The 25,135-nt window shown below is 40.0% G+C and overlaps 1 protein-coding gene across 3 annotated transcripts; it reads left to right on the top strand.

The window, feature by feature from the left end:
* Nucleotides 1–2,012: 2,012 nt before the first annotated feature.
* On the top strand, nucleotides 2,013–18,954 carry LOC119484580. 3 transcript variants are annotated; one of them, XM_037763478.1, is made up of 6 exons: nucleotides 2,013–2,205; nucleotides 12,477–12,869; nucleotides 14,036–14,167; nucleotides 15,019–15,069; nucleotides 17,807–17,875; nucleotides 17,999–18,954. In XM_037763478.1, the coding sequence occupies exons 1-6, from the start codon at nucleotides 2,151–2,153 to the stop codon at nucleotides 18,070–18,072; spliced, it is 774 nt and encodes a 257-aa protein (XP_037619406.1). In that variant the 5' UTR covers nucleotides 2,013–2,150; the 3' UTR covers nucleotides 18,073–18,954. The 3 variants fall into 3 exon arrangements, with proteins under 3 accessions (XP_037619406.1, XP_037619404.1, XP_037619405.1); XM_037763476.1 differs by having other exon boundaries at nucleotides 2,014–2,205; nucleotides 14,030–14,167; XM_037763477.1 differs by having other exon boundaries at nucleotides 2,018–2,205; nucleotides 14,030–14,167; nucleotides 18,002–18,954.
* The last annotated feature ends 6,181 nt before the right edge of the window (nucleotides 18,955–25,135 follow it).

The raw sequence follows: 25,135 nt of genomic DNA, 5'->3' as shown, positions 1-25,135 counted from the left end.
TCACTATACAGGGAAAGTATATTTTTTGTTTTTCTGAACAACACTCACCCGTGACGCAACACATCAATCAATCATACCTGACAACAACATACACACAAACAGCCACAGCTGGCCACAAAAGACCTAACTGATTCTCAATCATGGATACATACAATTCAAATTGTAGAAAATACAACACAGGGAGAGTATCCACAAATAAGTCATGAAATAATAATAATAAGAAAAAGAAGAAGAAAAAATAAAGAATAATAGTTTTAACAATGTTTCAATTCTGTAAACGTATCTCAATTAAGATAACATAAATCTGAAGTCTATAACAGAAAATTGAAAAAGAAACATTTTTAACAAATGTGACAATGCACAAATGCTCTTTTGAGTCCTTCTTTATATTATAAGAATTTCACCGCAACCTTTACCACATAGTTTAAATTGAGGAATATATAACCAAACTATAATCCAATTATTGCAAGCAAAAATACTTTCTGGGACTACTTTACCCTGAAAATAATATTGAGACAATATTAGGACTGGGAGCATGTAGGAATTGCGTAAAAGAACATTTAGGAGTTAATTTTTCATTTCATTTTCATTTCAAAATTTATTTCGAACATGTAGAATACAAAAAAATTTAATAAAAAATTAAAAAAAGAGAATGATCATACCAACAAGTGGACAGCCAGAAAGACGTAGTAATGACATACAATCAAAAGAATAGGAAAAATAAATTATCAAACACTTGATGCCTTGATTTACATATTCGAAAAAGGAGTGGGAAGAAGTACAAACTTATTTAATCCCACTCTTTCTCCATAAATCATTATCCTTATCAAAATATAACTTTGTTATCAAACCAGAATACCATTTTATTACTTATAATATAACTTAATCAAAATACCAATTCATTACTTACATATTCAACTTAATCATAATGACGAGTTGTTATCTTTTCTTATATGCCCATATTATTATTTATAATATACAATTTATAATATACAATATGAACATGCAATACAATGTATATATATATATATACATTGCATATTGCACTACATGGGCACACTGCATACCACATATACATATATATACATATATATAGATATATATATACATATATACAAAACACAGCATCCGACCATGCATACATTATTCTTATACCCAAAATCAAATATCCACAAATTTGCATTATTCTTTACAGAAAAAATAAGTCATGAAATAATAATAATAAGAAGAAGAAGAAATATATAATAATAATTTGTTTTACAATGTTTCCAATCTGTAAACGTATCTCAATTAAGACAACATAAATCTGTAGTCCATAACAGAAAATGAAAAACAAACATTTTTAACAAATGTGACAATGCACAAATTCTCTTTTGAGTCCTGCTTTATATTATAAGAATTTCACCACAACCTTTACCACATAGTTTAGATTGAGGAATATATAACCAAACTATAATCCAATTATTGCAAGCAAAAATACTTTCTGGGACTACTTTACCAGTGTAAAAAATATTGATGGACAATATTAGGACTGGGAGCATGTTTCTTAGCATGCAGGAAGTGCGTAAAAGAACATTTAGGAGTTTGGTATGGTGTAATTTGCAGGATTGCATTGATTATTCAGTGAGATTATTTCATTTGCTAAATCATTAACACAGTTTTTTGAGTCCATCATGCATGTTGTAATTCATCCCTCAGCATCGATGTTCTTGTGTCACTCAGCAGAGTTAGAGCATGTTGAAAAAAGTAAATTTAGTTGAGAGTCACGTACGTCTTCCCTTCACCTTCTTCCTCCTACCTCTGCCTCCTTCCTCCCTTCTTATCATCATTTCTGATTTTCCCCACCCCTCTCTGCCTCGCTTCTGCAAGCTCGCTTTGAAGAGAGGAAATCTGCACTTTTGCACAAGCAGCAGCAGCAGGCCGGGGATGAAGTGATTCACTGTATGGAGAGAGAGAGAGAGAGAGAGAGAGAGAGAGAGAGAGATACACACACCTCTTCACCCATTTCCTTTCTCATCTGTTTTTCTGTTGTTTGCATCTTGATCTGATTTGTGTCATCTGTTCTCCTCCTCCTCCTCCTCCTACTCCCTGTCTGTCTGTCTGTCTGTCTTCTTCCTCTTCTTGTCGTTCATTCGTTCACTGTTACTGTGATGGATCTCAGGACTGTTGTGACCATCTTAACTCTTTTACTCATTATCATCGCTGGTAAGTGCACACTTTTTTGGGGACGTAGAATATAGACAAATTTAAAAAACTCTTAAATAAACTAGTTTGGTATAATGTCAGCCTCAACCCACGGAACGGAAAAGTCGCACAGTATTAAAGCCTAAAACTACCGGCAGTAGGCTACCACTACGACAGGAACCTTCTTCACATGGAGAACTTTCCATTATTGACCAAGATCTTCTCCAGAGAGTCTAAATGTCTTGAACACAACAGCAGCTTTAATGTGGATTGCCTAGTTGCCAGCTTGTGCTAAATTCCAGATGAATGGCCAGTTGTTAGTGCCGACACTAGCCTAACAATAGCCTAATGCTAGCCTAACGCTAGCCTAACGCTAGCCTAACACTAGTCTAACGCTAGTCTAACGCTAGTCTAACGCTAGCCTGAGGACTGTTGCTGCTAGAGTTGACTTTAGAGTTTACTATGTAGTAAAATGTGTTGTCATCTGTGGCTCCCAGTTCTACTGACCTATGTCTTGTTTGGTCGTAAAATCACCTGAAGAGTTATAATTACATCAAAATATAACATGAGTTTGATTCACACACTGTAGTGTTCAGTTCCCTAAATATGTTTAGCAACAATTTAGGAAGTGTGGTGTTCACTGTGTTAACTAGAGTTGTTCGATAGATCAACTCAACGTGTGACCTTATATCATAGGTCAAGCTGAAAAACATGTTCTGCCTTGTTGCTTTAAATGTTAGCGTACACTAGTATATGCTAATAAAAGCACCGTAGTATTTCTAAATCATTTGGACCTACAAGGTGTGTTTATTGTTGTTAGTTCTCATGTTGTCCAGGCATTCTGTCTCTTTTGGTGTTGAATTTAATTCGACTGTCTGAGGCCTCTCGGCCCGGTTCAACAGGGAAACCTCAATCTGCTGCTCGTCTTCGCCATAAACTTGTTAGACAAGACCTTTCCCACAGCACACATTTGGACTTGTCACTGATGACGTAACTCTTTGCTGCATTCCCTTTAGGTGTTCTTGTACCAGCGGCCTGGTCTAGTGTATGTTGGCTCACTGACATGACTTGCTAGCTCACCATTTATGTTAATTAGATCTGTGCTTTGCGTGCTAGGTGAAGTCAAATTGTCTGCAGTGAAACAGGTTTATCAACCCAGTCAAATGAAGAAATATTGAAAGGATGAATTACTAATTTGTGCATATGCAGCAAGATGACCTTGTGACATAAACGCCGTAACCCCACTGTCTACCAGACAATTAGATTTAAAATCCTGTCCACAGTTTTATAAACCTCTGTGCAGTGTTTTGACATCTGATACTTCAAACTCATGATCTGTTATCATACTATGATCTGTTATCATACGTAAACCATGAAATGTATAAAATATGGACGTGGTGTCCATGTCGTCACCCGTAGGTTTCTGAAGAGCCGTTGTGAAGCTCATAGTGGGCGGCTCCAGCCGTCGCCATCCTGTCAGCCTAAAGGTCTTTGCACATCAAGTCTGCATTTTTCGTAGGTGTTATTTTAATCCGTCATCCGATAAAAAACGTTATGCAGAGGGACCTTGCACACTGAGTCCGGAGTGTTTTTTGCATTTGCAGTACGAGAGAAAACTGAATGAATTACGTAGGTGCAATGGATGGCAGTAGTCCCAAATAGGGCTAATGCATGAACGACATTAGCAATAAACTCTCGTTTAGCTGACTAGAGCTCACTAGTGTCTAATCTTTCCTACATACTTTGTTTGCCACCATCCCCCGATTCCAAGCTGTTCTGCCATCACCTGCCATAATCTATCTTTAAATTCATCATCTCTGTATTCTTTTATTTCTTTATCGTAAAGTGCTTTGTGCTGGGAGATGAAGTAAATCAGTTAATCATTCCATTTTGGATGATGACGTTTGTACAAACGGTGGCCTCTGAGTGTTCAAACAACCCTCTTTTGCTTTTTGACGGATGTGGAAAAAACGCAGAAAACCAAACCTGTTGTGAAAACTTCAATGACGGACAAAAGTCTTGGAGTCAGTGTGTAGACATGATTTACACAACACGATACGATAATACTTTATTGTCAGACAGGTCTGAAATTTGTTTTGCATTACAGCAGCTCCATTTGCAACATCACAGAAAGGACAAAGACAAGAAACAAGGATACAAACATTTAAACATTACAATCACAGAAGACGATATTCAGGGCCCTTCAACGTACATTTGATCTGGGATTAGGCTCCATATTTAGTTTTAGGATTGACTGGTGTACAAAAGAGTGGTTGCGTCTAACCTTATTAAATCGCGGAACCCTGTATCTCCGATTTGATGGTAACAATTCATATTCACTTTTCAAGACATGGTTGGGGTCAGAGGCGATGGTGTTAGCCAGCCTTAATATGTTATTATGATAGGCTGATTCATAGAGTTTCTCAAGGAGTTGACCTACAATCTTTGAGCAGATTTTCATTTGGTGGAGCAGTTTTGACTTTAAAGTAGTGGACAAACTCTTGTACCATGTAGTATAACAATACTGTAGAACACTCATAATCACAGCAGTAAAAAACAAAAGAAGAATTGGTTTACTCGCCCCAAAAGACCTGAGGAGGCGAAGAAAGTCAATTCTTTGTTTTGTCTTTTTACAGACAAATTCAATGTGGTCTTTCCAAGATAACAGATGATCAATCATTACTCCCAAATATTTATATGAAAATACCTGCAGGATTTTTTCTTTATGAATAACAATAGGAACTTTACATGATGTCGTATTTATTTTTAAACGTGCCGCAACAATTTCTGACGAAAAATACGGACTTATGCCGACTTTAAGCCTTAATATAATTTAAACAGGTGATTTATATAAAAATACAGTTGTCATGAAAATTAGCTACAGAGAACTAAACCGTTTTTGTACTAGGCTGTAAACGTGTTTATTTCTGCTGTAAAGTTGCTCATTTTAACATGGGAGTCTAGTGCACTTCCACGCTCACTTCTCAGCATCGGGGGTTGGAACTTGACTCGATCTGGCCCTCATGGATCACATTTCATTATCTCACCGTTTCCTAAAACAACATGCTCCCACCAATGCAGTTCTGTCTGTTAAATGCTGTGTTTCCGTTTGAACTCTCGGTAAGGGCCTCTTGGAACAGCAGTTGTGGAACCGTAACAGCTGCTACGAGTGGGACACTTAAGGCGTTATTGACTCACTGTGACAGCGTTATCATAGAACATGGATGGTTCAACACTTGGGAGAACTGAATCATCATTGATACTGCATTACACTAAAAGGACACTTGAACAGAACAGGGCCATACAAATTGTAATTTATAATTAGATACAGTGAATGTGTCTGCATTGAAATCCACCTCAAGGCTGATGAAAAATAAGAGAATATCATAAATCGAACACTTTGTCTGTTTTCGAGTCCTAAAAGTCCTCGATGGTGGCTCTAGCTTCAGAAACAATGTCAGTGGCTGTATTCGAAACCGCATACTGCATACTACTGAGGAACGCAGTATGCAGTATACAGTACATACTGCATACTGCAGTATCACTACTGCAATATTATCGAACAATAAAACTTTGATTTTGTTGTTTATGTTCTGCTTGTTTACTTTATAAGATACTGCAGGTTTAAACTATTTATTCTAACAGCTCATAATGAAGTGAGACAAACAGGATCATCAACGAGGGGAGACGGGAAATATAAAATATTAATCCACAACATTTACATTTACTCAAACTGCTTTTTCAGTTACAGAAACTAAACAGAGGACTGATCTCCCTCCAGATATAAGAGAAATGTTAAAAAGGGTCATGTTGTCTCAGCAGTTATCTCTCTAACCCGTCAGAGGAGGCTCTTTCTCTCTCCTCCTCCCTCTCCTCTCTGTTGCTCTGTGGCCGGCTCTCCAGCGAGCTACGCCCGCGGGCAATTGTGGAGCTTTTCAACTTCAAAAAGGCAGATAAACACAGGTTCCTGTTAATTTATAATGGACATCTGCGTTGTGATATTTAAACAAACTATCCGTCAACAAGGAAATAACAGCCTCTCGTCTACAGACCGGTCTTTATAGAGCTCCAGCCAGCTCATAGCGGTCTCTGAGCGTGACTACCCGGCTTGCTGGCAGTGACCGCGGCAGGCGCTAGCTACGGCAGTTTGTGGACAAATGTTCGATTCACCATCTAACTTCGTAAAACTGCCGATATTAATAATCTACACAGTTGATTTTTCGCCTCAAAAACTTTCAGAATTGAATTTAGTGTTGAAATGGCCTAAAAAAAGGTAAAAAACATGCCGTTTTTGACTGCTATTGTTGTAACCGTAGCCTGTAGCGGTCCGGCACTTTGCATTGTGGGATACAGTAGCCGAGGTAGACTGGTCAGATGCAGACTGGAGATTATTTCCAAATCAGTACGACATCCGGGTATTTTTGTCATACTGTAGATTTTGCTTTTGTTCGCATACTACATATTACATACTACATTTTGGCCAAATCAGTACGTACTACTAGTATAGTATGCGGTTTCGAATACAGCCAGTGTACATGGATGGGAAGCTGCTGAGGGATCATGTCATTGTCATTTCACTAAAAAAATTGTATATATATAAAAATATATATAGTAGGGGTGGAATGGTTCACAAAGTTCACGGTTCGGTTCAAATCACGGTTTTGGGGTCACGGTTTTCGGTTCAGTTTGGTACATTTATGTTACAGAAAGGAGGTCATGTTCTGATTTCAACGTGCTTTTCATTTATTTGGCAAAAATAAGTTAACAAATGTTTGCCTTAACAAAAGTATGGCTTACATAAGGAACATAAACACTTCTTCATTGACAAATCTTAATTGAAAGAATAGGTCTTCTACAGTAATTAGTACAAACAAAAAATGCAGCTTTGTTATTTTCATATAAATGTGTATATATAAATATATATATATATTACCTTTATTTAACCAGGTAGTACTCATTGAGATTAAGAATCTCTTTTGCAAGAGAGACCGGGCCAAGACAGCAGCATTTAAACATACATTAAAGTTTCAGACGCCACAACATAAAACAAATGCAAAATAAATACATAGAATAATATCATACAAAACACATTAAAATCAAATGTTTGAAGCCAACGTTAAAGTGAAAATATTCAGAAACACAGACAGCTCCCGATTGACTCTGCTTCTAGGTCTTTCATTAATGTTTTAAATTCATCGAAAGTAATCAGATTTTCCAATATATATATATATATATATATATATATATATATATATGATGTAATTATAGACTAAGGCCATCAACATAAATTGAAGCATAAGATCAACCAGAACTATACTATATATACGTCTTTATCTCCCACTCATTCAACCGTGGCTCATTGATCATAATTCTTACTATAACACTCAAATACTGACATATTGTCAATAAGAAAAAATTAATTTAAAATTTAAAATCACAAATGTCTGTCATGTAAATGTAATGTTCCATCTGAAGGCTGTTGGTAAATCATCAACTGCTGCTTATGCTAGTTTATACAGGGCAGGCACAACAGACTAACATTCACACGTGAAGGCTCACGCACTTTGACCATATGCTTTAATTCTGTATTGTTTACGATCGAGTGTGGTCGTATATGCAGCGATATACACTCTTACGGCATTAGATTTTACTTTGGCACGGTGTGAATCTGCAGTGGGAGGCTGTCTGAACGCTGTGGGGGCACGGACTCTCCGTCCAGTCTGCTTCTGTTTCGCTCCGCTAATCGACACATTCGGGTGATGCCGTCGTGATGCCGTTGTAATTAAATGTATCAAATGTCCAAATATAAACTCGACTTCAGTTGAACAGTGTTGGTATATATATATATATATATATATATATACATATATATATATATATATATATATAGGGCCCTGCAGAAAAGGTTTGGGAACCACTGCTGTAACTGAAAAAGCAGTTTGAGTAAATGCTGTGGATCAATGTTTTATATTTCCCGTCTCCCCTCATTGATGATCCTGGTTGTCTATTTCACCATGAGCTGTTAGAATACATTGTTTAAGGGGTGGGGGAGCTAAACCTGCAATATCTTATAAAGTAAGCAAACATTGATCATAAACAAAAAAATCAAAGTTGTATTGTTTGATAATATTGTAATTGTGGTATGAGTTTGTTTTTTTGTCCAGTGCTTTAAGAGCTGGTTTAAAGGCTAAAGCCTGGCCTAGCATACCGCTAAATAAATTAATTCAATGGTTTCATACTGCATACTGCGTTCATTAGTAGTATGTAGTAAACGGTTTTGAATACAGCCATAGTCTTTTTGACTTGTTTGAAGAGCAGATAGTACGGTACTTCATAGTGGCTCAACTTCTTAAAGAGGACATTTTGTTGACCACAATGTTTTTCACTTGATACTAGCCAATCTCACTAGATTACAGAATCCATTTCTGTTTCATGGAGCATTTCATATCATGTACACATATTCTAAGTTCTCAGAATGTAATTGTTTTATTTATATACAAAAAGTACATTGTGTTATCAATGTTACAGTTATCAGTTACCTGTCAAACCAAATAAAGTGAGTTTGTTGAAGTGTAGCCTCAACTACTGCTGACCACACGTACTGTAAAGTATATAAAGAGTATAATAAGAGCTGCCTGACGGCCCAGGAGGAGAAGAAAGAGAAAAAAACAGCTCTCTCAGAACACGAATGGAAAACTACTTTTAATAGAAGTTTAAAAACTCACCACTGATCCACCCAAATTAAAACACACACACACACTTTCACATTTACTCGTGGTGGTATCTAGCCATGCAGATAGTTTCAGTTCTGTTTGCAGAAGCTTTGAAGCTTTGAAATCCATGCCGCTGAAACTTGCGTTGCTAACCTCCCCCCCAACACAGCGGCGCTGAATAGAAACAGGTTTGTGGTGTTCAGAGCATCAAAAAGTGACATTTGGAAAAGTAACTTTTCTCACAGTTTCTATTTAGAACCAGTTTTGATAGAAAGCAATTCCCAGTGAAAACTAAATATCTACATGCATGGCTTCATACCACGATGGGTAAATGAGAACATATGTGAACTGGCTTTTGAGTCATTTTTATATCATGATATAAATTTGAAATTATTCTAAATAGTTGTATTAAGTGAAAAAAGTGAAAAATGAAAATGTAACATTATAGCGTGTCAGTTGAATAAAAAAAAATGATGGGATCAACAAAACATATTATAGTTGAACCATGATATGTATACACACACACACACACACACACACACACACACACACACACACACACACATATACATACACATATAAACACATATACAGTTTATATACATATATATGAGTGTGACTCATATCCTCAGGACTGGACCACCATCATACCTGAGAAATTTGGGGCAGATCAAACTATGTACAGTTGAGTTACAACAACTTCCTGTTTCACGGCGAATGACGCAAAATGACCGCCACGCTACAGTCAGGTTGTCCAATGAAAACTCCATTGAATAACTTTTCATCCTTAAGGTCCAAAGATGGTCCTGACCAAATTTAAGTCGATCTGATTAAATCTGTAGGAGGAGTTTGTTAAAGTACACGGCCTATAAAACGCTAAAAATGGGCGAAAATCGCACATTAAATTAAAAATGGCTGACTTCCTGTCGAGTTCTGGGCAAACCTCCAAGAGGCTTTTTTGTGCGGCTCCACATGTAACATATGCCTACCATTTTATACATGTAGGTGAAACCGGAACGAGGGGCTCAATTTTTAGGGCCCGAGCGCCCCTTATTAATAATAATATAATATTAATATTAATAAACTTTCAAAACAAAGATACAGTTCTTAGTTCTTTACATGGTTGAATCAGGAATAAAAAAAACAATCAGGACTGCAGTAAAATAAAATCTGACAATTACAATACAAGTTAAAATGGAAATAACAACATAACATCCAAAAGTAATATAAAAAAACAGGAGGCAATAACATTAAAAAGATGAGACAAATTGGAAATAAAATGATGTGCTTACATTAATAAAAAGCTTTTTTTAAAAAGATTTTAAGAAGTTTTGAGAAGTGATGTGAAAGATGTGAGCTGTTCTGCAGTCAGTAAGCCGGCCACACCGAGGAGCTGCTCAGCCATGTGAACATCTGAACTATCGTAACAACTGGTTCATCTGCTTTAACATGTGAGAAATGTACTGAACTCTTCAGCCAGGTTACTAAGACTAAGACCGCTGCCCACATCACCCTCTTAGCCTCTTCTATTTAAAAATCGTATTGATTACATAGCAGACTTTACATGGCTTTTAACTCCTTTAAACCCCCTGGCGTCACTTTATTTTCTGCATCAAAACCACTATAGTTTAGGTTTAGGAAAGAACTACATGGTTGGGCTTAAACTACTACGTTAGTACAGTAAAAATTACGCTGAACGTTGTGAACACGGGACATGAACGAGCAGCTGATTGTGATGTGACACACGGGACACAAACAGCAGTCTCCTGGATGAAAACCCTGTGTTTGTTGGACCATCCACCTCTGGATGAGTTTACATCTTAGTTAATGGAACGCCCGGTGAGTTTCCTGTCGGCATTTAACACCCTGAATGAGAATGGGCTGTGCCACCAATAGCTGTTTTGTTGCTTGCATAATACAGCTCTCAGTGGCATCAGCTGACACACACATACAAAGACACACACACACAGTATTACACACATTTGAGACATTTGATGGGTCAAACTTTTACAAAATGATTTCTTATGCATTGAACATTGATGAGATGTAACCTGCTGTGATACTGTAAGTATTTGTTTTAAAGAGGCCTCCTCATGGTGTGCAGTGCAGAGGCTACAGGATTTGAGGATTATATAGCTGTGATCAGGGTTTAAACCAGACTATCACACAATTTAAATTGTGATCCCCAAGCCTTGGGTTTGAAAAGTTGGTTGAAGACCAAAATCTTTGAAAACACCTCACAAATATATAGTTACGTTTTTAAAAGGCTCCGTCATTTCCGAAAACTGCTGTTCATTTCAACAAACAACAGGAGGAAATATTGACGTTGTTGGGAACTATTTTCAGCAACGGAGTAATCCACATGTGGTGCTGTAGTAAGTGTTAGTGGCAGCAGGACGGTGTGTGTGTGTGTGTGTGTGTGTGTGGGATACAGTCAGAATAAACTACAGTGTGTGTGTTCATGGTGATGAAGGAACAACAGTGAGGCTCACTGATGGGGCTCTATGGCTCACAGCAAGAAGAGATATCAGGCTGTGATACACACACACACAATACTTAGTTAGTTAGTAGGATACATTTATTGCTTTCCCATACATGTGTAGTAAATTCAGTCATGAAGACAATTATTAACCAAAGTTAATTTATCTCCTAACAGGAACCAGAAAGATTGTAAGACTCCAAGCAGAGACCACAATATTTGAAGAATATTATAGGCTTTCTCCTCATCATTGGTACATAACTATCATATCTCAAATTATAAAATACACACTAGACAAGCAGCAACTGGAGTCAAACAACTAATTATAACAGGTCGGCACAGCCAACACGTTCTCATCCCAACTCGTCACATACTCACGCTTTGTCAGGTACCCTCGCCGTCACCTTTTGGTCGTAGTAAATGTGTGCTTAATACTGTGAATTAAACAAAACCGACGTACATGAAACCTTCCCTGGCGGAGGTCTGCGCTCTCCGAGTGCACTTCTAGTTTATTTATATGAAGGTAATTTGTACAAACTGCTTTGGTCTAAATAATGTTGTAAGCAAACTGGACAAATTAAAAGACAGAGAACATAATTTGGTACTTGTGGGGCCTATGGACAGACCCAATGTCAACAATGACTCTATGAACTGAATACATGTTTTCATTTCCATCTTACTTTTTTTACTTTCAGGATGCATACAGCCTCCACCAACAATCTAGTCTAGCTTGTATGTTGCCCGAGAGGCTAAAACGTTTACTTGCTGTGAGACATTACATTGTAATACTGAAGGACGAGCAAATGAACGTGATTACTAGCAAAACAGTGACAGAACACTGGTGAGAGAAATTCCCATGAATGAATCAAACTTAAACCATACAAATTCTGATAAGAGGTCAAATGTGAAGTTCCTGATTATCAGCAGCTTCAGTTTACAATATTACAGTTGTGTTGGTGTCAACAAATGAACCCAGATTTGAACATCAGGGGGTCAGGAATCTAATTCAGTTTGGTTTTACATTATAGTGGGCCAGAACAGAGCGATGCTCCTCTTAGTGTAGCAGTATGCTCTCCATACTAACTGTCCTTGTCTCCCAGAATCAAGATCAGTCCAAACAAGTTCTGGGCCAGACATCACAGAGACTACCTTCACCAATCAGACCACTCCAACTACTCCAGCAACCACTGCCTGCTCCACCTCCAGCCCCAGCATCTCTGCACCTGACCTGGGCCTCCTCATAATCAAATGGAGTAAATGTGTGGGGGACGTTAACCTGATCCTCAATCATCCCTACAACTCCTCCTCGCCTGTCTGTTACGGCAGTGAAACAAACATCCAGAGTGTTTTAAGAAATGTGTGTGAAAACAAGAAAGGTTGTAAAGACGCACCGCGTTGGGTCGAAAGCAAAAACAAGCTGAATGGTTATGACATCACAGAGACAGGAGCAAAGGAGAGGAATGGGTGTAAGACACTGAGGATCCTCTGCACAGGTTGGTCTACTGTCTGTGAATGTGTGTCTGTAGTGAACTCATTTCATGTCCTTGTGTGGGTTGACATTTTATACTCTGCCGCCTTTAAGAGGCTAACATGATGCAGTGCATAACTGCAGGAGCGTGCAATACCACTGTTGTATAAACTTTAACACTGTAAGATTAGGTCTGATATTGTTTGGACATTTTAGTAGCGACACCAGTTTGAGAACAGAACAGAAACCAAACATCTCAAATGCATCCATATTGTCATGAAGAATAAGAGAAATCTGATATAAATCAGAAACTATCTGATCCAAAAATATATAATAAAATAAGTAGAGGACTAAGAATATGGAATATGGCCAGACATTCAATACAACTTTCAGCATGTTACACTTGTCACTTTTAGGAACACTGCAATATTAGATTAGATTGGATTCAACTGTATTGTCATTGCACATAGTACAAGTACAACGAAATGCAGTTTTGCATCTAACCAGAGTGCAAATGAGTAAAGTGCTGATTAAGACAGTATATACAAATATGGACATACTGTATGGTGTGTATATAAATAGATATATACATATATACAGATTGCAGTTAAGGTGCATGGAGTGGTGGCAGCTTATGCCAGATCTGGGTAATTGTCAGGCATTATTAATTTTTTTTCCAGCAACCCAAAAATAAAATAATAAAGACATTTCCCTCACAAATTAGTGGCACTTTCTTTTTAATTAATAAGAGACACAGGTAACATGCTTTATATTTCAGGTGAATATAATCCAATTCATCATTTTTCCATATATGTACTTTGTATATAGAGTACCCTACACGTGTATACTTCCGCTGACTTCTCTAAATCCGTCGCTAGCTCTAACCGTCAGCTCCGTTCTCTTTATAAATCCATGGTCATCTCCCTCAGGGACGTTTGAATGCATTTAACATAAATGTCAGTATATGGGTTCTCTACAGTTGTAGCATTGGCCCATTTGACCACGGAGATGAGAGCAACGGCCGGCTTGTCTGCACGTTACCGCAATACGATAACGTTTCCTGTTCGTGACAGAGTTAGCACGCAGCTTTAGCCCTGATGTCTAGCTCTACTTTTCCTGCAACGTGTGAAACCAAAAGTGTTTACACCCATGTACTTGTGTCTGTGTGTTCTTGTGTGTGTCTAGTTGAGGTCGTCCCAGATGATGGCCTACAGGGGCAGCTGCAGGGCTACAAAGTGGTGACAGCTTTGCTGTGCTGTGTGTTGCTGTTCCTGTTACTGTTCCGCTTCACCAAACCCACCGTCAAAGCCCTACAGAAGAGATGTGAGTACACACACACACACACACACATACACACACACACACACACACACACACACAAAAGACACATGTGCATATAGTAAGTACTGATTGCATACAAACATGTTTGTATGCAATCAGTACTTACTGACCTGAAAACTCTGATATTTTCAGATTAGGACTGGTCAGATTAAAGATTATGTCCAAGAAGGGCTGTTGTTTTAAAGCCAAAGGATTCGGTCAGACTGACACAATACAGTCAGTCAATAGACTCAATAGAGTCAATAGAACAGAACACAATAGTACAGACTGTATTGATGTGGTTTGATCAGATTTGATTGACAATGACCTAACTGCTATCCTAAATGCTGCTAAATACTGATTGGTGCATGGAGGAATGTGACGTCACATTTTTCTAAATGGAGTCCTGCCAACCTCAAACCAGTGACAACAGTATAGAGAAAAAACTGAAAATCTGGAATCTCTCATGCAAAAAAATCCAAACTGTTGTAACTTTGACAGAAAAGGTTGTGTTCATGTAGAAACCCATCGCTGATAGTAAGAAGCTGATTTAGAAAATACGTTTTCTGGGACTTTAAGGATCAGTTTCATGCATATATGAAAAATATTTTGCACTTAGTAGCATCTAGCTGCAAAAACATCCCCAGTTCGAGTCAAATCTATTAGTCTTTAGCAACATGCAACACATCATATTCATGTCTCTGCAGTACAAAACACACAAGGCCTCACCATGTTTCACAAAAACAGGAAGTTCATTGCTAATGATGACTACAACTTTACAACTGATAGCTCTACGAATTATCACTATTTACATGCATGTTCTGTGGTTTGATTGCTGTGTTATTGGTTTTCAGTCTCAGACAGGAGGCAGAATCGCTGGGTCGGACCTACACAGAGTCACAGTGGTGAGTCACACACACACACACACACACACTCACACACTGTACTGCTGTGGACAACACATTCTCACTCCCAACTCATCAAATACCACCACCAGCGTTCCTCGGCATCGGCATCAGAGACCATCGAACGGGGTTCCCCTCTAGCCTTACTTTAGGATGGACCAGGGACGGCGTGTCAATACACGCTTGTTACATGCATAGTGTCCTTTCCGTTTTCAAAAGAAATTAAGTTTAGGCAAAACAACCACTTAGGTAGGGTTAGGAAACAGTCGCGGTTGGCGTTAACTTCACCGACTCACGTGACACATGAAGCTGATGATACCGACGAGTCACGTGACTAAAAACTGACGTGACAAATTAGTCAACGTTGCTTTTAGTTTCACACGAACAGCGGTCTCCTGGTTGAAAGTCTTGTGTTTGTTTCACCCATCCTACTGTGGACGGGGGCAGCAGCAAAAAGGATTTTAGACACCTAAAAAAATTTAAAAAATCATCAGTTTAAGTGTATTTAGATTTTAACCACTTTACCTCGCCATCAGACAGCCCTTTCAGACGGGGAACTGAAGTCGTCATATTGATCTATGCTCTCCTCAAAGCTCTGAAGAGACTCCTTTGGTGTTTTAAAGGGTTAGATAGGATTCACAAAAGTCACACAATAACACAAACAACCTAACTGATCGAGGCAGCGGTAGACCAGCAACTCCCGTGTTATGCAAGGTAAAATTACAGTTTTTTTCAAAGGAGTCTGGTGGCTTTGAAGAAAGCCAACACGTTCTCATTCCAACTCGTCACATACTGACGTTTTGTCAGACCCCTCAGTGTCACTTTTCGGTCGCAGTAAACACATGGTTTATGTGTTGAATTAAAAAAAAACACGCTTAGATTCAGGCAACAAAGCCACTATAGTTAGGTTTAGGAAATAACTACATGGTTAGGTATAAAATATCTATGTTTTTACAGTGAAAATGTGACTTGACGTTGTGAACACAGGTCACAAACAGCGGTCTCCTGGATGAAAGCCTTGTGTTTGTTGGACCCATCCACCTCCTCTCCTGCCCGCCCGCCCTCTGTGTCTCTTTCGAGCTTTAAACTACGTCACTGCAGCACTTTCCCTAAGTGTTTACTGTTGCCGTGGATGGGTTTACATTGTAGTCAATGGAAAGCCTGGTGCGTCACATACCGCCACAAAAGGGTGCCTTGTGTGATGATATCAAACGCTGACGGCCGAGACAATGCCTCGGTATTTGACGCAAGAGAGAATATATAACAGCTTCAGTTCCCCATCAGAAAGAGCTGTCTGACGGCAGGGTAAAGCTGTGAAAATATTCTAAATATAGCGTAAACTGTTTCTCCAAAGTCCGTCTACTGTGGGTAATACACTGACTATGGATAAGTACCTCATACAACCCAACTTAAAAAAATCTGAACCATCCCTCTCAGTACCTGAAATGAGCCAGTCTGAGTACCGGTACTTCCGATTTTTGTCCACATGAGTACCCTTACTTCTTATTGCGTACCGCCATCATAGACATATATAAATGTCTGACCGCCACCTCCTAAGTCAAGGTATGCAATGTTAAGTGCTAAGCGTAGGTAATGAGATGTGAGCCTGCACGGAGCCGGTGCAGACAGCTGCATAAATTAAACTAAAAGTGCACTCGGAGAGCGCAGACCTCCGCCAAGGCAGGTTTCATGTACAGGCTGAAATGGAGTTATTAAAAAAAATCCCGAAGCCAGATCATGATCCGGATCGCCACCAAAATCTAATGGATTGTTCATTGTGCCACACCTCACCCCTCCAAAAAATGTCATCCAAATCCATCACGGACCTTTGGAGTTATCCTCCAAGAGGACAAACCAACAAACCAACAAACAAACCAACAAACCAACAAACAAACCAACCAACAAACAAACCAACAAATGTACAAACCAACCAACAAACCAACAAACCAACAAACCAACAAACCAACAAACAAACCAACCAACAAACAAACCAACAAATGTACAAACAAACCAACCAACAAACAAACCAACAAACGTACAAACCAACCAACAAACCAACAAACCAACAAACCAACAAACCAACAAACAAATCAACCAACAAACAAACCAACAAATGTACAAACAAACCAATCAACAAACAAACCAACAAACAAACCAACCAACAAACAAACCAACAAACCAACAAACCAACAAACAAACCAACAAACCAACGCCGGTGAAAACACAACCTCCTTCCTAGGCCTTCGGCCTTGGCGGAGGTAATGAGATCTCTGAATGCTGCTGCTGCAGCATAACGCTATAGTTACTGTAACTGCAGCGCAAATGACTCCCAAGCTGTCGGTACTAGTTGCAGCACCAACACCTCCCCTCCCCTGTGATGGTGTTGCTAATTGTAGTAGTTGGCAGCTAACGGGGCGGCAGTGACACTTCACACCATGGGCACAGTGCACCTGACTGCTGCACTACTAGGTGCATATCCTTCAGCTATAGGTCTTATATGAATGCGAATTCATCTGCTTTTATCCACTTTTGAATGTCAAAAAAGTTACAACAAAGCACTGAAGGCGTGCATGTTTTCTGGCCGGAGCCAAAGCAAGTCAGAATGTATTGAGAGAAGGATTAACACATTGTTGGTTTGGGTCTGCACATGAGATTGGTTGACAATAAGAACAATATTGAATAACACCAAATTTATCCATTTAAGTTTGTCTCTCATCTGTTTCTGTCTCTGTTACAGTGTCTTACCATCGAGGAAAAACTACTACAGTTAAAAACAATGATGGAGAGAAGAGACTGTCCTACCCTGGTAACACATACACACACTTAGAAAGTTAAACCAACCATACAGTCATACAGTTATAGCTCACTGCTCCTCCAGCAGTCATTCCATTGGTTTACATATGGCTGCTTTCCCTGTGTGTTGTCCAAGCAGCTCTGGAGCGACTGGCAGTCAGTGACAGCAGAGAGCCTTCATCCAACAGGAACAGTGATTACAACTTCTGACACGCCTTCTGTCTTCTTCCTGCATCATCATCATCATCATCATCATCATCCTTTATATGTGGGCTAAACATATGTTTTCACATGTGACTATTTATGGATTGTATCTTTGACAGTAATATCACCTCTGTTTGTCGAGGAAATGCTTACCAATTATTCCAGATCATGTAAAGTTGATCATTCACCTGTTGATATACCTGCTTGATTTGCTGCATCACGTGCTAAAACTTCAGCTTTTAACAAATAGTCAGTATTTACAACCATCAATGTATAGTATCGTATCGTATCTAACCTTACAGCAGCCCTTTTTATAAATGACACCAGAACGAGTTCTATCAACCTGACTAAAGTTATATGAAGATGGGATATTTTAATGGAACCATACACTATTTTGGAAAACCACTTATTAGCCATCATTGACGGTCAGTGATAGCGGGGATCCTTCGTCCAATGCAGTGACTGCATCTCAAAAAGTCCTGAATGGTGCTGCCTGTTTTGATGGATACTGTAGATATATTGGTGACTAGCTTGTTTGCTAACAAGCTACAACATCAGACAGCTTTGTGCCTGTTAGACGGTGTATTTTTCACTCTTATCTAGGCTAGCAGTTTCCCCCTTCTTCCAGTCTTTCTGTTAAACTAGACTAAGCACATTCTGGACCGAACTCTGTACTGCACAAACAGCGATAAAACTGAGAAAGTTTCCAAAATGTTGGTATATTCCTTTAATTAGAGAAAACATTTTTTATAAAAAACCCTCTGAGAATATTGATTCAATAACATCTCATTCACTGACATTATACGATTTGATTTGTTTCTTTTATTGACTCGTGATTTGTGATTAATATTGTGAACTTTTTTATCTTCAGTAAAATGATCTAAGTTGTGTTTGACCTCATTTGTTGTCTTGGAAGTAGGTGAATGGAAAATGTGAAAGAGAGAGAGGAGGAGGAGGAGGCAGTGAGAGACGAAGGGGGGTTACTAAGTGCAGAGATGTGGTTTCCTCTGCCGTTGACACCAACTTCCTGTTTGTGTTATTTCTGTCGTAACCTGTATATCTTCCCCCATCTCTCCCGGGCTCCCTTTCTTTTTCTCTTCCTTGTTGTTTTCTCATGTTTCTTTCAATCCCTCCTCATTCTTTTCATTTGTCTTCTCTTTTGTCTGCCTCTGTTATTCTGTTTTTTTCTCCTGGTGAAGTCAGGGTTTAGGTTGAATGTTTGTTCATATGTTCATCGTCACACAGCTATCACTGATTGGATTTCAACAAAACTTGTAAAAGAAGAGAGACTCACACTGAACAGTCTGGCTGGTTTGTTTGGCCACATGTAGACAGTATACTGCCTACATGTACTGTAGACTCTGTTTAAAGGAACTTTATACTAACGTAATACCATTCTAGATCTCATTGAGTGACACTATTGTGACTCATGGCTCTCATCAACCCTGTTTCCAGCAGAAGGCAGCTGTTTTCAGAAAAAAAAGCTCTGATAAACCCACTGCAGGCTATACTACCTGCTCAGCAGCAAAGAGCAGAAAGACACAGTCTGAAACTAGCTGATGATAATAAAATAGTGGAGCGTTTAGCAGATAAAGTGCCAGATAATTTCGTTAGTACCAAACCGGGGCCCATATTTATCAAGCGTCTCAGAACAGGAAATCACTCACAACTGGTTAAGAAGTCTGGGGTGCAACGTTGGTCCAACTTTTAGGCCTAGGAGTAAAAGCGTTTTATTATCTTTCTTATGAATGACTCTCATCTCTTGTGATATTTAGGAGAGCTTCAGCAGATTCCTGTCAGGAGCTACAGGAGATGGTGTTCAGGCAGGGACTTGCTTGTACTTTCCGTGGGAGGAGAGATGTTCATTGATTACTATGAGCTTCTTAAAAGATACCGTTTCTGCATTGTAATTATTTTTGATGGGCCTTGTGCGGGATGGAAAAAGAGAGCACATGCTCTCTCCACAGAAGTCTTAGCAAACCGACAGCAACAGAGAAAATGGTGCGTTATAACTGTGATGATTTGGATCTGTTACAACTGACTATTTCTGCTGTAATGAGTCAAACTTGTACAGCTCCTTCAATAATTTATTTCCCCACCGCTCAGCATGAAGTTATGGATCAACCAATTTTATTCATTCATTCCTTCAAAATGACTGATGGTGGAGCTATAGGTTGGACATATTTTTACAATGTATTTCCCAACAGTGGTGACAGTACAGAATTATTGATTTTCATCAACTGTAATGATACATAAGTTAAGAGCAGGTGTAGTTGTAAGATGAGTTGGACAGTAAAAGAGAACATTAATAACATGTTTTCAATGGAGAGTTGCCCCACAGTGTCACGGCTGTCACGGTGTACTTAATTCAGTTTTTATCAACCTGTTAATAACAATCATTTTAAATAAGTTACTTGTAATTCGGGGTCAAAAAGGCTGACCAACTCAATGTACTTTATTTGGATTCATTTAGAAAAAATAAGTAAAGGGATATAGTGCTTTTTTTTCAACATTTAGACATGAGCAGATCAGTCCTCATCTACTTGGCAGTTTCTGTTACTTTTGACATGCCTGAGCAAGCCCACATGCAGCTCAAAGTCATGGATGTTAAGGGGATGAATCTCAAATGGAAATGGATTACCTATCAGCAGAGAAACAGGACTTGTACAGAGTCTGTTGTCGCCCATAACGGCAGACAGACTACTACAGACTACTTCCCGGTTTCCAAGAAAACTTTCATTCATACTTCTCCACTGCAGTGGCCTGCACCTGCCTGGTTTCACTTGGCCACTGCCTGTTTCAGCAATCTCTCCAAAACAGGCATATTTCTATTGTAACACTGTGTGTGTGTGTGTGTGTGTGTGTGTGTGTGTGTGTGTGCGCGTGTGTGTGTGTGTGTGTGTGTGTGTGTGTGTGTTCGGTGTGTGTGTGTGCGTGCGTGCATGTGTCCATCTGTGTATGAGTGGGTGTATTTTGCCTCGTCCTCCCCTGGTCAGGTCACGGTATGAGATGATAATCTGGCCTCATTGCAAATGTCCCATCCAGAAACAATGACAGATGACTGCAGATTACAGCAGCAGATTATCCAGCAGGGGATTGATGTGGGAGGACAGAAATGGAGGGAGAGGGGGAGAAGAGAAGAGTGAGAGAGAGAGAGAGAAAAATAGATTGTGTGACATATATAGACTGATGAAGACATGTCAAGTTATTGAGGAGAGATCAAGGAAAAACAGACTGAAGAAGGAGCCGTTTGGGCAGGATATAGATTATTTGGAGATTAATGGACATTTTAAAACAATGATAAATTATACTTCTGCAATTTCAGGGATTCAGTAGTGCTAACACATCATAGTGATGCTGAAAAACAAGGATGTTTGAATGATGAATATTATCATCCATTTCATATTCTCATATCATCAAAAGGTGTGCAGTACTGGTCAACATTTGATTGGCAGGTGATCACAAAAACACCACAACAACACAAAAGATAGAAACCAAAACCATCATAAATGAAATGCATGACAAGCTATGAGCCATCTGGCACAGTGAATCCAAACACAAACATCGAAGCAATGCAACACCAGTTTCAGAAATCACCAGTCCTGTACCAGACCCTTCTCACTCCCAACTTGTCAAATATGGCAGTTTAGTCAGGTGGCCCTATGCTTCAGACTATGACGCGCTATGTGTCCGTAGTTATGGTGGGTTGATGGATGTTTTCTTATTTTAGTTACGTGACGTTACATAACGTACTTAACTACATAACAAACATATTTATTTCAATCCAAAACCCAACCAAATAGTTTCCTGTGAACACAGACGTTTTTTTGAAAAGACAGTGTATGCATGTAATGAACAGAAACTGACACACTGTGCCTGACACTAGAGAGGTACCTAGGGGGTCATAGTTTGAAGCGTACTGCCACTAACCAAGCTGCCGTAGTTGACGAGTTGGGAGTGAGAACGTGTGGCCTGTACTGTACCTGTGCAGCCTTTGCTTTGACAGAACAGCCAAGCGACGTGGCTGCTAGTTGCAGATACAAATAATAAGGGTGGACGAGTAATAATAATAAGGGTTCAGGCGAGGGGTGCGCACTGCACGGAGGAAATGCACTAGGAGAGGTCTGACGGGGATCCTTCCACACCGGGCGAGCGGCCGTCATTCACCCGCCGAGTTGAATCCTCCGGGCAGACTGAGCGGCCACCGTCCGACCCCACCCGTGGATAAGTGTAAAAATATCAGGCCTCTTGGTGGCATCAGAGCAACAAGTTTGTGCCAAATGGTCGAAGCGACCAAGTTATTGGTAACCAGAACTCTTCCCCTATATGACAGCTGGGGTAGCAACCATTTCCATTTAGACAACCTCGCGCCCACTTTCTCTTTAACTCCCTCCCAGTTCTTCTTTTGTAAACCATCTGTGCCCAAAAACACCCCCAGCACCTTCAGCCCCTCTTTCCCCTACTCAAGTCCTCCAGGCAGACTGGGTACCACCTAATCCCTCCACCGCCCCACCAACAAGGCCTCACTCTTTGCCCAGTTCACCCGTGCAGATAAGGCCCTTTCATACAGGGACAGGGTATCCTGCAAACATTGAACATCCTCCTGGCTGGAGACAAAAACACAAACATCATCTGCATAAGCAGAAACAATAGGAGGAAGCTCAAGGTTAGAGGACCCAGAGGTGAGTGACCACTGAGCTGCCCTCGCAATCTACACAGCAAGGGCTCGATGGCTAAACTGTATAGTTGTCCTGAAATCGAACAACCCTGCCTTATCCCTCGCTGTACAGGAATCGGCCGACTCAGTCCTGCCCCCATCTTCACCATACATTGTGTACCACTGTACAGTAAACCAACCCAAGCCAGAAAACCATCACCAATACCAAAAGCCCTAAGAAAACAAATAAGAGTGATCCACCCTGTCAAAAGCCTTCTCCTGGTCCAAAGAGACAATCCCAAATTGTCTGATCTACACCCATCAAGAACATCTCGCATGAGGAAAATGTTGTCCATGATTGTTCTGTCAGGGACACAATGTGTTTGGTCTTAGTGTACAATCAGTTCCAGGATGTCCTTGAGTCTGTTTGATAAGGCTCTGGAAAGCACCTTATAATCTGTACAGAGGAGGGCAACTGGCCTCCAGCTCTTAAGTAGAGCCATGTCTCCTTTCTTGGGCAGCAGGGAGAGCACTGCCTGTTGACAGGAGACAGGAAGAAAAACAGTTCTGAAACACTCTAACAAAACACAATGTAGATCAGGCCCAAGGGTAGTCCAGAAGCACTTGTAGAAGTTGGTGGAGAGACCATCAACCCCTGGTGCCCCTCCTGATGCCATCTGGTTGACAGCAACAGTCAACTCCTCCAGAGTCAGCTCACAGTCTAGAGCAGCTTTCTCCTCCGGGCTGAGCTGAGGAAGACCTTCCAGGAGCTCCACGCGACGCTCCATGTTGCATGGTTCTGCCCCAAAGAGGTCAGCGTAGAAGTCCATCGCATGGCTCCTCATCTCACCCGGACTGGTGGTCACTCTGCCTCCTGGGAGCCTAAGGCAGGTCATCTGTTTCCTCTGCGCCACCGATCTCTCCAGGTTGAAGAAGAAAGAGTTCGGGGCAACCATATCTTCTAGCTGGAGGAAGCGAGACCTGACAAGAGCCCCCTTGACTCTCTCCTGCAGGAAGGAGCTCAACTCCAGCCTCTTCTCCTGCAGCAGATCACCCATATTTGGATCTTAGTCCCTAAATAACCCCTCCTCAATATCCTTACTGCCGGCTTCACCACAGCTTCAAAGAGCCAAAATCAGCTTTTTTGGTTTTCCACTGTTGCCAAAAACACTCAAAGCTCTGGCAAAAAAATACTGTCCTGCAGGAGCTTGTTGTTAAAAAGCCAGTAGGACTTAACCCTTTCACGCGGCGAAGTGATTAGGTCTGTGCTAACAAAGTTGATGTCAGTGAATCCAACTGGAGTTATACTACTGTTAACTAATCTGGAGGTGAGTAGATCCTGTCTAATCTGGCTGCACTCACTCTGTTATTGCTGACCCTCACCCGTGTGTACTGTCTGGATTGTGGATGTTTGACCCTCCATGTGTCTAACAGATCTAGCTATGTAATGATGTTTTTAAGGCTATGAGATGACTGTGGATGGGGTTCCTCACCTGTCCTGTCTAGAGTGAAGGGAGGGGAGAGGAGAGGCTCCTCTCGGAAATTATCTGTGATTTGTCAAAGTCTCCCGTCACGGGCTAGATTTTCTAAAGCCTGAAAACAGAGCCATGAGAAGTCTAGTTTTCTCAAGGAACACTTGAATTACAATATGCTGAAAGGTTATTATGGAATTTTTGCCTAATGATGCCAAAAATATTCTGCCTACTGCTGCTTTAATGCAATCTAAGGTAATGTCATACAAAGATAGACCACTGCTGGACGAATGAGGCTTGTATTAAGTATAGTATTAGTATGGAGTGCAATGTAAATAGGTGGAGGTCTGTTTAATGACATTTTGATGCTGTTTTTTTTCTCTCTTTCCTCTGTTAAGCTCTTCTCTGTGTCGGATCCATTGTCCTCTAAGCCCCTTCTGCTGTTCTATTACCACTCTCACTACACACACATACACACCCACACACACACACACACAGCTGTCACACACACACACATGTATATACTGTATATATATATACAGTATACTGTATACAGTATGGGGGGATATGTGAGATGGGCTAGAGGGAGGATAGAAGAAAAATTGAGGTGGACATGAGACATAGAAGAAAGAGGATACTACCACTTACATGTCCCACAATCAAATATACATCCTACCTCACGTTCTATGATTGTCTTTTTAGGTCATTATCCTGGGACAGCGGTATGTCCTCAGGAAGAAAGACCTGCAATTTGATTATTTACCGTTTGTCTTCTCTTTTTTGGCATTGGATATGAAGTGAAACAGAGGACTACTGTATATCCGCTGATAGAATCTGGTAGAAGCTGGGCTGGAGCCTCATCTGATCATCAAATGATTGGTGGTGGTTGTCCTGTTGGAGTGATTTGGATTTTTCAGAAGTTTAAGGTCTAGTCCACTCT

The sequence above is a fragment of the Sebastes umbrosus genome, chromosome 3 (assembly GCF_015220745.1).
Source record: "Sebastes umbrosus isolate fSebUmb1 chromosome 3, fSebUmb1.pri, whole genome shotgun sequence".
NCBI lineage: Eukaryota > Metazoa > Chordata > Actinopteri > Perciformes > Sebastidae > Sebastes > Sebastes umbrosus.
This window is presented reverse-complemented; position numbering and strand designations above follow the sequence as displayed.